At 34.2% G+C, this 14,313-nt stretch overlaps 1 protein-coding gene and 1 pseudogene across 1 annotated transcript; both read left to right on the top strand.

The window, feature by feature from the left end:
• The first annotated feature begins 277 nt into the window (after positions 1-277).
• LOC102251758 lies at positions 278-1,126 on the top strand (annotated as a pseudogene).
• A 1,884-nt stretch (positions 1,127-3,010) lies between these two features.
• LOC102251457 (protein LEG1 homolog) lies at positions 3,011-13,707 on the top strand. Its single transcript, XM_014533930.1, has 6 exons — positions 3,011-3,338; positions 4,607-4,693; positions 8,017-8,201; positions 8,670-8,806; positions 12,598-12,836; positions 13,527-13,707. The coding sequence occupies exons 1-6, from the start codon at positions 3,023-3,025 to the stop codon at positions 13,628-13,630; spliced, it is 1,068 nt and encodes a 355-aa protein (XP_014389416.1). The 5' UTR covers positions 3,011-3,022; the 3' UTR covers positions 13,631-13,707.
• Positions 13,708-14,313: the final 606 nt, after the last annotated feature.

The raw sequence follows: 14,313 nt of genomic DNA, 5'->3' as shown, positions 1-14,313 counted from the left end.
CTCCCTTCCTCTCTATCTAAAAATCAATTTAAAAATCATAAAAAAATTAGGACGGAACCGAAGCCGGGCACGGCAGTGGACGTGGTTCCTCCAAGTGTGTTGAAGAACCCATCAGGCAAAAACCACATTGTTGTTATAGATTTTAAAAATGACTTCGAAGTCAAGTGGTATTGAAGCTTTTGGGTGTTGTAGGTCCACTTTACAACTTTTAAAATTGTACCTGGGTTAAGTGGCTTTGGGGTAAAATTTCCCCCTGCTTCTTTAATAATAACATTTAATGACCTATTGCATATTTTATTCTTCTCTTGTTCATTCAGGGGCTGCCTATTGTCAGTTTATGGACATGCTGTTCCCTGGCTCCATTGCCTTGAAGAAAGTGAAATTTCAAGCTAAGCTAGAACATGAATACATCCAGAACTTCAAAATACGACAAGCAGGTTTTAAGAGGATGGGTGTTGACAAAATAATTCCTGTGGACAGATTAGTAAAAGGAAAGTTTCAGGACAATTTTGAATTCGTTCAGTGGTTCAAGAAGTTTTTTGATGCAAACTATGATGGAAAAGACTATGACCCTGTAGCTGCCAGACAAGGTCAAGAAACTGCAGTGGCTCCCTCCCTTGCTGCTCCGGCCATGAACAAACCGAAGAAACCTCTCAGCTCTAGCAGTGCAGCTCCAGAGGCCCATGGCGACACACAGAACTACTGCAACCCCTCAGGCTGGCCCCGGTGTGGTGCGAAAGAATCCTGGTGTGGGCAATGGGGACCACGAAGCAGCTGAACTGACGCAGCAGGTCAACGTATTGAAACTTACTGTCGAAGACTTGGAGAAAGAAAGAGATTTCTACTTTGGAAAGCTAAGGAACATTGAATTGATTTGCCAGGAGAACGAGGGGGAAAACAACCCTGTATTGCAGAGGACTGTGGACATTCTCTATGCCACAGATGAAGGCTTTGTGATACCTGATGAAGGAGGCCCACAGGAGGAACAAGAAGAGTATTAACAGCTTGGACCAGCAGAGCAACATCCAAATTCTTCACTCCAAATCATGTGCTTGACTGTAAAATACTCCCTTTTATTACTTTTAGAGGACTCACCGGTTTCTTTCCATAAGCAAAAAGTACCTCTTCTTAAAGTGCACTTTGCAGAAGTTTCACTCTTTTTTCAATAAGTTTGAGTTAGGAGCTTTTACCTTGTAGCAGAGCAGTATTAACATCTAGTTGGTTCACTTAGGGAACAAAGAGGCTGACCATGGGCTCACCATATGGATGCTGGTAACACTGATTGCTGGAGAAGGTGTTTTTATGTGATACGCTGAGGTGGATACCTCAGTAGTGAAATGTAAAGTCTGAATTTAATTTTAAGCTAATGTGAAATCTTGGCAGAGAACGTTTTAATAAATGAATGCCTTAAGAGTATTTGAATTACGTTTGCATATTTCAAAATATAAAATGTAACCTGATAGGAGAGTTTGTGTGTTGCCCTTGTGTCTGGGAAGGAAGGGCCAGAACTTGGAACCTTCAGAACTTGCTGTTCACAGGCCTTGCAGAGCTGTTTGAATCTTCATAGGCCTAACCTTGGCCCAGAAGGAACATTTAAAAAGTTGCTCTCTAAAGCCATTTGGTGTCCTTGACCAATTGCATCTCTGCAAGAGGCATTGTTGGCTGAATGAATAGAGGGTATGTTTCAACCCTGAGATATTTGAGTTGAATAGCTTGATATTCATTGAGCATTTCTCTGATGATTTTTCCAGTTACCCCTGAAATTTCTGTGTATTGTGTCTTTGGGAAATGAGGTGTGTTCAGTTTTAAAATCTAACAACTACTTTTGGGGACTTGCCCACATCTCTGGGATTTGAATGGGGGTTTGTGTCCCATTTTGCTGTCTTTTAAGTTTACATTTAACATGTTTTTCATCCCCCCTTGCCCACTGGGGACTCCTGTTTGGCTCCTTAGAGTTTGCTGCTTAGAGTGAAAGTTCAGCAGGCAAGTGATCATGCAAGTTCTTTTTTTTGGGCCTCTGACAAAGGGAGTGATCAGTGAAGGCCATCGCTACCTTGAGATCTGCAAGGCTGGGTTTTTTTGGTACCTGCTGTCCACAGCCCTCCACTGTTATCAGAATACTTTGCCAGTATTTTATCTCTTTGGAGATAAAATTCGTTAGCATGTTACTAAATGTTAATTTTCTTTTGCAGAAAATACATGTCTGAATTAATTATTAATATTTCAACTATTTCATTCCTTAACACCCCTCATTTGCTTTGCCTACAGCCTATTCAGTTCCTTTGTTTGGCAGAATTCTGCAAAATGTGTGTCACCCACTACTGAGCTTGTTCAGCCCCTGATGTAATTGTATTGATTTGTTGATGGTGGTAGTTTGTCCTAAAATGTGTGTAGAAAGCAGGTATTTTATAATAAATTGTTGTGTAGTGCATGCTCTGTGTGAAATTCAGAGAGAAACCCAGATTCAGTGATTAACAATGCCAAAAATGCAAGTAACTAGCCATTGTTCAAATAACAGTGGTGCTATTTCTCTTTTGTGGCCTTTAGACTTTTGTTGCCCTAAAATTCCATTTTATTTGGAACCCATTTTCCACCTGGTCTTTCTTGACAGGGTTTTTTTTTTTCTACTTTTCCACCTGGTTTTTTTTTACAGGGTTTTTTTTTTTTTTTTTTTTTTTTTTACTTTAAGCAGTTTCTAAATAAAATTCTGTATTTCAAGAGGAAAAAAAATAAAATAAAAAATAAAAATCATAAAAAAATTAATTAAAAAAGGACCATCGTTGATATCTTAACATCTAGTGCCATTAATTAGTCTAATTACCATGTCTACATTGGCAGATGCCCATTTATTATCATCGCATATCATTAGCTATTCAGGTGCTGGTTGGTCAGAGTATCATCCACTCAGAGATTCCCCATTTTCTAATTGGCAGAAAAATATCATCTGATCCTCTTCAGCTCTATAATTATAGTTCGTCTCTACAAGCTGAGATTTAGGCTTAAGCACACAACCAGTGAGAAGATGTGGTCTTCTTTGATTACCCCCACTTTTCTATTCCTGAGTTTTTTTTCTGTGGAATTGGCCCCAAATCCAGGGTCAGCCACAGATGAAAATGACAGCTACCCCCCTTTTTGGGACCAGATTAATGGGGACATAGCAGAATTTCCAGTACAGAATAACAAAACAATCATTGATCCCTGGAAATATATTGATCGATTAAAAATGTATAAAATCCTTATTGAAAAATCAAACAGATATTTTGCTGGATTTGGAAAAAACAAAACAGACAATGTATTGTGGGCACTCACCTTATATTATGGACAGCTATATGAAACAGGTATGTACATTTTAATTCTTTCCAAGAAATGTTGCTTTTTTCCTTCTTCACTACTGCAAGTGTCATTATAGTTAATATGTTTAAATGTAATTATTTGAATGTTCTTGAAGTAGTCAATATAACCACTTTTTCTATTCAGACCTTCTTATGACCTGAGCAAATGATTTTTTATTAGTAAAATCATTTGGCATATTTATTCTTCACATTTTATAGACTTTTTTGGTAAAAATTACAGTTTTTAAAATTAATTTATAAGAACTAGATAAGAATACTGCTTAGAGAAGAAATCTTCCCCTCTAGTTTCAAAATCTTCAGTTTTTGAGATATCATCATCATCTTAAGGCCTGACAATCTTGTCAAAGAAATGTGGTACTATAAACCCCTTTGTTTCATGAGGTTAGATTATTATCAGAAATATGACAAAGGCTTCTTTCAACTATAAAACCCAGGGTGAAGTTTCATACAAACTAAGGTACTTTTCCTTAAAAGCCTAATCTTTGCCTCATAAGTTGTTAGTGAAAAAAGTATCTAATATGTGGCTTTCAACATACATTCTACTTTCTACTCATTGTTAAATTCAGGCAGAAGAAAGGAATGAAAACAGGAAGGAACTGGTCTAGTAACTAGACTACTCTCTTCTTGTACCGATACAATAGGATGGGGACATGGAGTAGAGATGAGATGCTTCAGCTTGGAACTCTGGGTTTCTATCTAGAAAGCTCTTCTCTTTGCTTCCTCTCGTGTAGGTGAGTTTCTCTACTTGGCTTTACTGTTTCTAGTCCTAGAATCCATTTCCTTGTTCCCAAGGTTCCTTAGTTGAACAAGTTTCCCATTTCCATGAAATTCTTTTCCAAGTGGTCTTCTTTGGTAGTGATTAGACTTCCAAGAAACTCAGGCTAAAGTATGGAATGAAGCAAGGATTAGAGTGTGGTGCTTTGGTATTGAAAAAGCCTTCCTGCGCATCTGAATTATTGCAAGCAGCTCTTGTATTTCGGAGAAAACAAGTGACCAACAGACTTAAAACACTCTGCTGGTCTAGTGGTCTCTACAAGCTGACATCTCTGAGAAGCTTTCAGCTCTCAAAGTGAATGAAATGTGAAATGCTATGAATGGGCCATATTATAAAGCGGAATAAGGCTCTTTCTATTTTTATGGAGGGGAGTATTTATGTCTCCCCCCCCTCCCCTTTTCTCAAGACTTTTATTAAAAGTTTAAACTTTCTTCCTAGAGTTACTTGTTTTAATTTACATATCCCATTTACTCTGCAGATCGATTTTCAGAACCTCCCAACAGTTCAGTCTGTGCTTATGACGCTGGAGCTCCTGGCTGTCTATCTATCAACAGTGGCTGGGGCAGTAAGTGTTATATTCACCCCCATGCATCTTTACTGAGTGTGGCTGTAAGCCTTGCTCTCTCTGCTTTTATATGGGGTAGGATAAATTGGGGTAAATCCTGATTTTTCTTGTAAAGATATACAATTTTCTGTGCAATTTTACGGGCTAATCAATTAAGAAAACAAATAAAAAAGGTAAGTCTTATACAATTTCTAAATTATGTATAAAATATTATTAATTTTAGAAAAATACTAAAGGAGATCATCTTTAAAGGTACTCAGTGTTTCAGACATTCTGTTGTTTATTACACACACCACCAGCCCCTTCTCCAACTAGTTACTATTTATTCCACTACTTTCTAGCATCTTAAGCACCTTACTTTAGATAATATAGTTTAATTCAATCCTTACCGTGATATTAATATCCTCATAAAAAATAATCAAATAGAAGCTGAGAGATGTTGAGTAATTTGCTTTTTCTAAAGCTAGTAATAGATTCTTTTTATCTTAAATATATTTTAAAATGTATTTTAGAGAGAGAGAGAAAGATAGATATGGGAGCAAAACATCATTTGGCCACCTCCTGCAGGCCCCTTACTGGGGATTGAAATGCAACCTGGGCATGTTCCCTGACCAGGAATCAAACCAGTAACCTTTCCGTGTATGAGACTACACTCAATCAACTGAGCCATATCAGCCAGGGCTAGTAATAGATTCTTAACACTCACCCTTGTATCTTGAAAATAAATTTTCTTTATATCTGTACCAGTTTGTTTTCCTAAAGCCCAATCTGCAAAAAAATTTGATAATTTTTTATTTCCAGTTGAATGGCTTATTTTAAGTCTTAAAGATCAATTTCACTATAGACTACATTTAATATATCTGCTGCTTTTCAATGGTTTATTCAAAAATATAAATTGAGTTGTCACCAAAGTTTGAAAAAAATGAATCTTATAAATGCACATTTCAAAAATAAAGGTGATCCCAGACCAGAGAAAGCTGAAGGAATTCATTACCATCAAACCAGTATTACAAGAAATGCTAAAGAAACTAACTTCTTCAAGAAGTAGAGAAAAAAATCAAAGTTATGAATAAGAAAATATCACAAGAAAAAAAAATCCACACTGACAAAGGCAAGCACAGAATAAAAGCAGTGAATCAGCCAACACTAAAGCTAGAACTAAGGTTAAAAGACAAAAGTGGAAAGATCATGTGCAATTGCAACAATAAATTAAGGGGTACATGGAAACACACAAAAATAAATAAAAAATAATAACAAAAACATAAACGTGGAGAAGGGGAGTGATCCTAGTGATTTTAGAATGTGTTTGAACTTAAAGAACCATCAATGTAAAGTAGACTGTTATAAGCATAACTTGGCATATATGAAGCACATGGTAGCCTAAACCTAAAAATCTACAATTGATACACAAGAAATAAAGAGAAAGGAATCCAAACACAACATTATAGAAAGTCACCAACATACAAGAGAAGAAAGCAAGAGAATAAGAAAGAAACAGAGAACTACAAAAATGATCAGAAAACAATGAATAAAATGGCAATACCTACATACCTAGCAATAATTATTTTAAATGTAAATGGATTAAATGTTCCAATCAAAATATGAATGGATAAAGAAGTGGTACAGCCCTAACCGGTTTGGCTCAGTGGATAGAGCGTCAGCCTGCGAACTCAAAGGTCCCAGGTTCGATTCCAGTCAAGGGCATGTACCTTGGTTGTGGGCACATCCCCAGTAGGGGGTGTGCAAGAGGCAGCTGACCGATGTTTCTCTCTCATTGATGTTTCTAACTCTCTATCCCTCTCCCTTCCTCTCTGTACAAAATCAATAAAAATATATTTTTAAAAAAAGAAGTGGTACATATACTAGTATACAATGGAATATTACTCAGCCATAAAAAAGAATAAAAGCTTACCATTTGTGACAACATGGATGGTCCTAGTGGGTATTATGCTAAGGGAAATATCTCAGACAGTGAAATACAAATAGCATATGATTTCAATTATATGTGAAATCTTAAAAAAAACACAAAATAAACAAAACAAAAGAAACTCATAGATACAGAGAACAAACTGACGATTGCCACATGGGAGGAGGGTTGGGGGGCTGAGAGAAAAAGGTAAAGGGATTAAAAGGTACACATTGGTAGTTACAAAATTATCATGCGATCGTAAAGTACATCATAGGAAATACAGTCAATAATATTGTAATAACTACATATAATATGAGGTGGGTGTAAACCCTATCAGGGGATCACTTTGTACGTTAAAAGTCTAACCACTATTCTGTACACCTGAAAATAATATAATATTGAATGTCAAATGTAATTGAAAATTCTAAATATTTTAAAATTACAATTAAAGCAATAAGGGTCATACTTGGTAATGAACAAAATCCTTTGTGGAAAGAGGTCACCTAGTTACCAAGTTTCAAATAATGACAAAACGATAGGACTGAAGAACATTTCTTAAAATTCCTATGATGCATATCTCCTCCCGTGTGTTCTTAGTTACTTTGGCTGCTCCTTGACAGCTAGATGAACAATCAAAATATTGATGGTTCTTTCTCTGGTTGCCAAGAAGAAACACAGAAAATGCATTTCATGAACAGAAAGCATGGATCCATGCCTGTGAGTACCGAAGCCAGGCTGAGGAGTAGGCCTAGGAATAATCTAGGACTGGAAGTTGCCAGAATCCTGGTAGACAAGATGAATACAGGAATTGAGAATTTGATAAATAGTCCAAAACAGAATCTGCACAAGTACTATAGTGAGTGCTTGGTAAAAATGAGTTGGCATCAAGAACCAGAAGAAAGATAACAAATTGAAAATTAAGGAAATGTATTGGATATTGATTGGAGAGAGAGTCAGAAACATGAATCCCTAAATTGAGAGGATAAATAAGATAGTTCATTCAAAACCTCTTCTTCATTTTATACAAAGAGTCTCCACAAGGAATATATTTGAGCATCATCTACATACATACCCAATCTGAGATAAATGTTTTCTTCATCCAAACCTTATTATGTATTTTCTGTTTGAGGAGCAAATAAATATAGAACATAAATAATTTGAAACAATGTTGACTCAATTAGATCATGCACAAGTACCTGTACCTGGAGTGTTCCCCTGGTATGTGAAACTTTATGACTGTGATTAACCCTAAGCTCTCCTAGAGCTGTGCATTTCCTAGATTCAACAAGTTTAACATCATGGTTTGGGGGATAAACGAGCTAAATTATGTAGACTAAGCCGTAGTGATTTGGCTAACTCCTGTTTTGAATAAACAGTTGATGATTCCAGACACTTTTCTTCTGCTTCATTACAGACATTAACTTCTATGTGATTATTCCGTATTTTCTTGCTGCAATTGAGTCTGAGTTTCTGAAGGATTTACCATACCAGGTGGAGTTAGTATCTCGAGAAGAATACAGGTCTGACTTCTGTTATTCGATTGCAGAATGCCGTGCATCCTACCCACAAACTATGGATCTAGCCAACAGGTTTTATCAGGTAAAAGAATGTGACTGTATTTGTATGAGTAGGACAAATGAAGACACTGAGGTGTTCTATGAGATTTGTGGTTTAAAAATAGATTAAACTTTACATTTACAAGCAGATAAAACTGTAAGTATAGTTCTGTCCTTTCTCCTCTGGAATTTTTCCTATTAGTGTGCTGACATATGCTAAGTTAATGATTAAATTAGTATAATGTCATTTACAAAAATTTATTTCAGTAAAATTGATAATTACCAAATTATGTTTGTCTGTGCAAATAGATTAGCATACACCTGTTCATAGAAAAGTTTAATATTTTCAAGTGTTAAAATTTATTTTGAAAATAAACCTATTTCTAGACAACCAGCTAGATGAATATTTCACAGTATTTTATTTTAGGAAATCATGATCTTGGTGATTCAATTTATTTTAATTTTATTTTGAGATAATCTATTTACATAGATCATATTATTTATTCTCTAGTATTTGCTGTCCAGAGAGATCACTTCCATTATCAAAGATGTTCCTCATTACAACATAGATGAGGACACAGTGGTCCTTTACATGTGGGAGGCCCATCAAGCAGGCATTGATATTGGAACATCGAAGTTCTCTGACGTGTAAGTTATTTGCTCTAGGTGATACAACTAAAGTTTCCCTTTCTTTCTGGCATTGTGTAACATAATGTATAAATTTCTTTGTCTCAAATATTCATTTCTCATCTTTTCCAAATGTCTCAGGAAATCGTTTTTCTAGTTTTATTTGCAGTTCATGGAAGAATCATATAGTCAATCGGTGAAGATATTGAAATAAAGATGGCTGGTTGTTTACACTTCTACCAGGAGGAAGTGTCATATATTTTTTGACAATTCAGTTTATAGTAAAATAATTATTTTTATCTAATCAAGTTTTTTAATGGATGCAAAATGCAATTCATTTCTTTTCTTGGATTCTATATGTTTATATAAGGTAGCTATGCAAATACAACGGTAAGGGATTCTGAGTCAGGTTTCAACTTGCAGCACCACACCTCACTACCAAAAAACAAAAATCGTTTGAAGTAAGTAGTATCTGTTCATTGCCTGGCAGTCTATGCAGTTCATCCAATCACCTGATACATATAATACTTTTTAAGTGATTTCTTAAAGGGATGATCTTTTATTTTTCCTTTTCTTACAAATAAAAATGTATTGGAGTAAACTATGTGAAATTTACCTGCTTAACATAAATCCCAGCAAATATAGGAAATGTCATTTAATAGTTGACAATGACTACAATGGGGTCTGCTGCTAATTATCAGTCAGCCTTATCTAGGTATTACTTAAATAAGAGCTTTTACGAGAAGTCCAGGATCCTGGGCCTGGTGCTGTTTTTCTTCTAGGCCTTTTGTCTCCGTGGTCTTCCTTGACTGTCAGCTTCTGTGCTCCTGCCTATAGCACTGTTCATGGCTGCCTGATCCTGTCCAAGGCCTCTGGTCATCTTATAAATGCCAGTTGCAGAGATTTAAATTATCTAAGTTCAGTAATTAAACATGAGATTTTTGTCTCAAAATTGCCTTCAACAAACTTTTTGATGTTTATTCCCATAACAATACATTGATATGGGAACTTCAGAAAACCTTGGAGAGATTATTCTTTTTAATTGAAAATATTGATTTTGTGAATGGGATGTATTTTGATTTAGATAATGATCTTGGCAAAATCTCTTCACCTATTCACAAAATACTGTTTTTCTATTTTCTTTGCCACCGCAGACTCTTTTTCTATTCCTCATCACTCTATGACTATTCCATTCTTTTAGTATTAAAAACTGTCCAGTTGTAATAAAGGTTGACACCATGCATTTTTAATGCTAATGGTGTTATGTTCATTACTTCAACATTTTATTTTTTTAAAAAAAAGCTTTGGTGCTTCTTTGCTGGCTTTGCAATTCACTAGTTGTGACCTAATTCCCTTTTTATTTTCTTAATATATTTTTATTGATTTCAGAGAGGAAGGATGAGGGAGAGAGGGATAGAAATGTCAATGATGAGAGAATCATTGATTGGCTGCCTCCTGCAAGCCCCACACTGGGAATCTAGCCTGCAACCCGGGCATGTGCCCTAACGAGGAATCAAACCCTGACCTCCTGGTCCATAGATCGATGCTTAACCACTGAACCATGTTGGCCAGGCTCATTCCTTTCTAATACTCGATATAGTCACATTTCACTCCTTCAAGTAGCAGTAGCTAAATGTGGAAATAATTTTAAAATCCTAGAATATTAAATGTTAATTTCACCAGCAGGAAAAAAATGTTGAAAAATAGATTGGGATTGCATTAATTCATTGAATTTGGGACAGAAATTTATACCTTTGCAATACTGAGTTTTACCCCATTTATTAGGTTGAACTGTACAAGGTAGTTAATATTCAAAGATGTACAGAAACAGCTGTTTCACGTGATTAAAATTAATATTTAGAGCTTTCTTCAGTATTTTTCAATGGTGATTTATGGTTTCCTGTGTCAACTTCTTTAACATCTTTCATTGAAAACTTCATGTTTGATATTTGATGTTTTTATATTATCGTTAATGCTATTGATTTTTCAACTTAATTTTTAATATATTTTTGTTGGTATATAAGCACAAGGGTTTTTGGTACAACTTTGTATCTAGATATTTTGCTCTATTCACTTATTAATTCTCATAGGTAATAGGATGGTTTTCCTTCATATTATTTGTATAAATAGTTTACTGTATAAATACTGAGAGTTGTGTTTATGTCTTCCAAATCATGTAATTTATTAATTTCCTATTTATTTATTTATTTATTTATTTGATGAGCAAGCCGAGTGATTCACTGCTTAGAGTTGAAATTTTCTTGTCTTATTTCATTGCTGTATAATGTTGGATAAGAGTGGTGAAATCAGGTGTAGGATTTTCATAGATAACCTTTGTTGATAGGATTTGCCCTTCTATTCTTAACTTTCATTTTCTTAATGAATGAATATTAAAGATCAGCCAATTCTTGCATTAATTTAGGAAAATAATTTTCTCTATTTTTGTGTTAATGTAAAAAAAATACATTGCTTGATTTTCACATGGCATATTAACCTTCAATCTCTGAAACAGACAAAATTGGCCACCATTTTTAATAGGCATTACTACATTTGATAAACTAACATAATATTCAATTTTTTAATCTCAAGCAAGATTGACCTGCAATTTTCCATTCTTATTATTTCTTTCTAGTTTTGGCTATCAAGTATACAGTGGGATGGAGGGTGAGTTAAAAAGTGCCTTTCTGGAAGATTTAGTGTAAAATTGGTGTGATTTCTTTCTTATCTGTTTGTTAGATTTTACTAATTAAGCCACATTTTTTGCAAGAACAAATTTTTGACTTTCAAAATTTTTATTTTAGGTTAATTTCCACATCACTATTTTAGCTTCTATATTTATTTTTTCTTTTTGCTAACTTATTTTTATTTATTCTTACTTTTATTTACATCAAGATGAAAATGAAGATAACTTATATCTACTAAGGACTATAGATTTATTTCTCAGTGTAGTTTTATCTATATTTCACAAGATTTAATATATCATGTTCTCATTACATCTAATAAATATTGTCTTATAATTTTTATTATGACTTTTTTCTATGACTAACTTTTAATGTGTTAATTTCCAAATATATAAAACTTTCTAATTACTTTTTGTTATGAATTTGTTTTCAATTTTATTTCAATCTATTGGAATTTGTTGAAACTTGCTTTTGACCCAATTTATTTTTTTAAATATTGATTCTATCTTTTTGTATAAATTATCCCTTTTAGAAAATTCCCTGAATATTAGAGAGAGAGATTGCTCTGGTCTCTATTACTCATTTTTAATATGAATTTCAACATATGATTTTTCAATCCATATCTTTTTACTTTGTTTTTAATCTCACAACTTCTCAACATTTCAGAATCAACCATGTATTTTCTTCCACAATTCTCAGAAGCTGCTATTAGGTAATAGCCTACTGATTAGATTGGCTCATTTTACTCAGTCCCTGAGCTTCCTTTATGGAAAACAACTGATGTTAAGAAAAGTGAGTAGCATAGGAATTAGATAGTGAAGAAATACAATGGGAAATCATGAAGAATAAATTGAATGAAAGTAAGAGAAGTATTGGTTAGTGCATTAAATTTTTTTAATTATAATTTAAAATTTCTGTGGCTGTTGATGAGATTCTCCAGCCAGGCACAATGTAGAAGATACTATGGGGATTAACTATATTATATTGAAATTGTACAAATTGGTAAGTGAGCTATTCGATAAATTATATAATCTCAGGAATATGAGAGAAAACACACATTTGAACTTTAATTTGCATTTAAAAATAAAATATTCTAAAACTCATGTTGCTAATAATATCTCCCTCTTTCAGGTCATTCTATGCTTCTGAAACTGAAAGAGACTTCAGCATGGACTTTCTAGTTACCATAGAATTTTTGGAGGCAGCATTATATCGCCCGTACTTTGAAAGTTCAGCAAAAATATTAGTGGGTTTCCCACATAGGCTACTCACAGATCAAGATCGTATAGTTCTCACAAGAAACTTCAACATACGGGAAAAAGCCCTTTTGACGTTAGTAAAACTCACTTCGGAAATAAATAAACTCACAGGTATGATTTTGAGCTATAATATGCATGAAAAAAATTAATGAATCAAAGTCATATAAGCAGATGTAACCTTAGAGCTGTCTTTGTGGGTTTTGTTTTTCTTTACCACTCAATATTCCCTTTCTTGGAAATAGGAAAATATCAATGAATATAATACATTTCAATCTCAACATTTTAGAATTAGTGTAGATTCAGTAGTTCTACTTCATCTGTTCATAAACAAACTTCAAGGTCCAGGAAGTTTGAGTTGCCAAATATCACTCAGCTTTTCTGTCATTTGAACAACAATTAGGTCTCTCCTCCCAGGAAAACATCCATTCCAATAAACAAACATTATAAGCAGGGATGGGAAGGGTGTTACTATGGGTCTTAAAATTTTTAGTTGAAGTAAAAGAAACTTAGTAGTTATCCTTGATTTATTCCATAAAATATTGTGTCTATTGCATTGTTTGAGAATTCTTGTGTAGATCTCATCTTAAATAAGATAAATAGCTCTTCATTTGTGCTATTAAACTATCAACACAATGCATTTTCTTATATTCTTTGACAACTGTAATTGTCAGGCAGAGCTACTAATATATTCCAAATCCTATAATTAGGAATTTTAATTTAATTTATTTTGTTTTTAAATTTCTAAATTGTATTCATACTCTTATTGACTGAAAATATACTTTTTTTTTTCTATTTTCACAGGAGGTGCATTTTTTACAATCTGGAAAAAGGTTATGAATTTAAAACCTGCACGGTCCGTGGCACGATTCCTCGTTAGGCGGCTACTCTTAATACCAATTTCTTAATAGCCTAAATTTATGCTATTATGTTGACCAATTTAGTTACATCTAAAAAGCAATTAAATGTTAGAATTTAGATTTTATGAAAATTTCTCTGGTTCCTACTATCTCTGTTGCACCTTTGTATTTTTGAAGTTAATAATCAATGGTCTCCCCATGCCACTCTCAGAAGTTCAGTACATATCTGGTGGAAGCCAAATTCATCTTATGGAATGCCTGAGTTACATATGAATATACAAACATCTATGTTGATGGCAGGTTTTGATCATTTTTCCAATATTCAATGTAAACTGGTAGATAAGCAAGGTAAATTTCTCTCCAACAGATTATTCTTACACAATACAATGTTAGCACTAGCCGGTTTGGCTCAGTGGATAGAGCGTCGACCTGCGGATCAAAGGTTTCCGGGTTCGATTCCAGTCAAGGGCTCAGTTGCAGGCTCCTACCGGGCTCAGGCTCTGGTCAGGGCTCGTGCAGGAGGCAACCAATCGATGTGCTTTTCTCATATCAGTATTTCTCTCCCTTCCACTCTCTAAAAATCAGTGGAAAAATATCCTCGGTTGAGGATTAAAAACAAAATAATAATAAAATCAATAAAGACATTTAAAAAAGATATGTTCGACACCTGGAATAGAGACTTTATATATTTTAAGTATACGTGACCGAGCTCAAAGTACTTTGTAGTATCA

Source organism: Myotis brandtii, unplaced genomic scaffold (assembly GCF_000412655.1).
Source record: "Myotis brandtii unplaced genomic scaffold, ASM41265v1 scaffold123, whole genome shotgun sequence".
NCBI lineage: Eukaryota > Metazoa > Chordata > Mammalia > Chiroptera > Vespertilionidae > Myotis > Myotis brandtii.
This window is presented reverse-complemented; position numbering and strand designations above follow the sequence as displayed.

Excerpts from the sequence above, each read along its gene's own strand:
- LOC102251457 (XM_014533930.1), top strand. The coding sequence starts at position 3,023 with ATGTGGTCTTCTTTGATTACCCCCACTTTTCTATTCCTGAGTTTTTTT. Across the intron at positions 4,694-8,016 it reads TATCAACAGTGGCTGGGGCA|ACATTAACTTCTATGTGATT; the intron begins GTAAGTGTTATA and ends GCTTCATTACAG. Across the intron at positions 8,202-8,669 it reads TAGCCAACAGGTTTTATCAG|TATTTGCTGTCCAGAGAGAT; the intron begins GTAAAAGAATGT and ends TTTATTCTCTAG.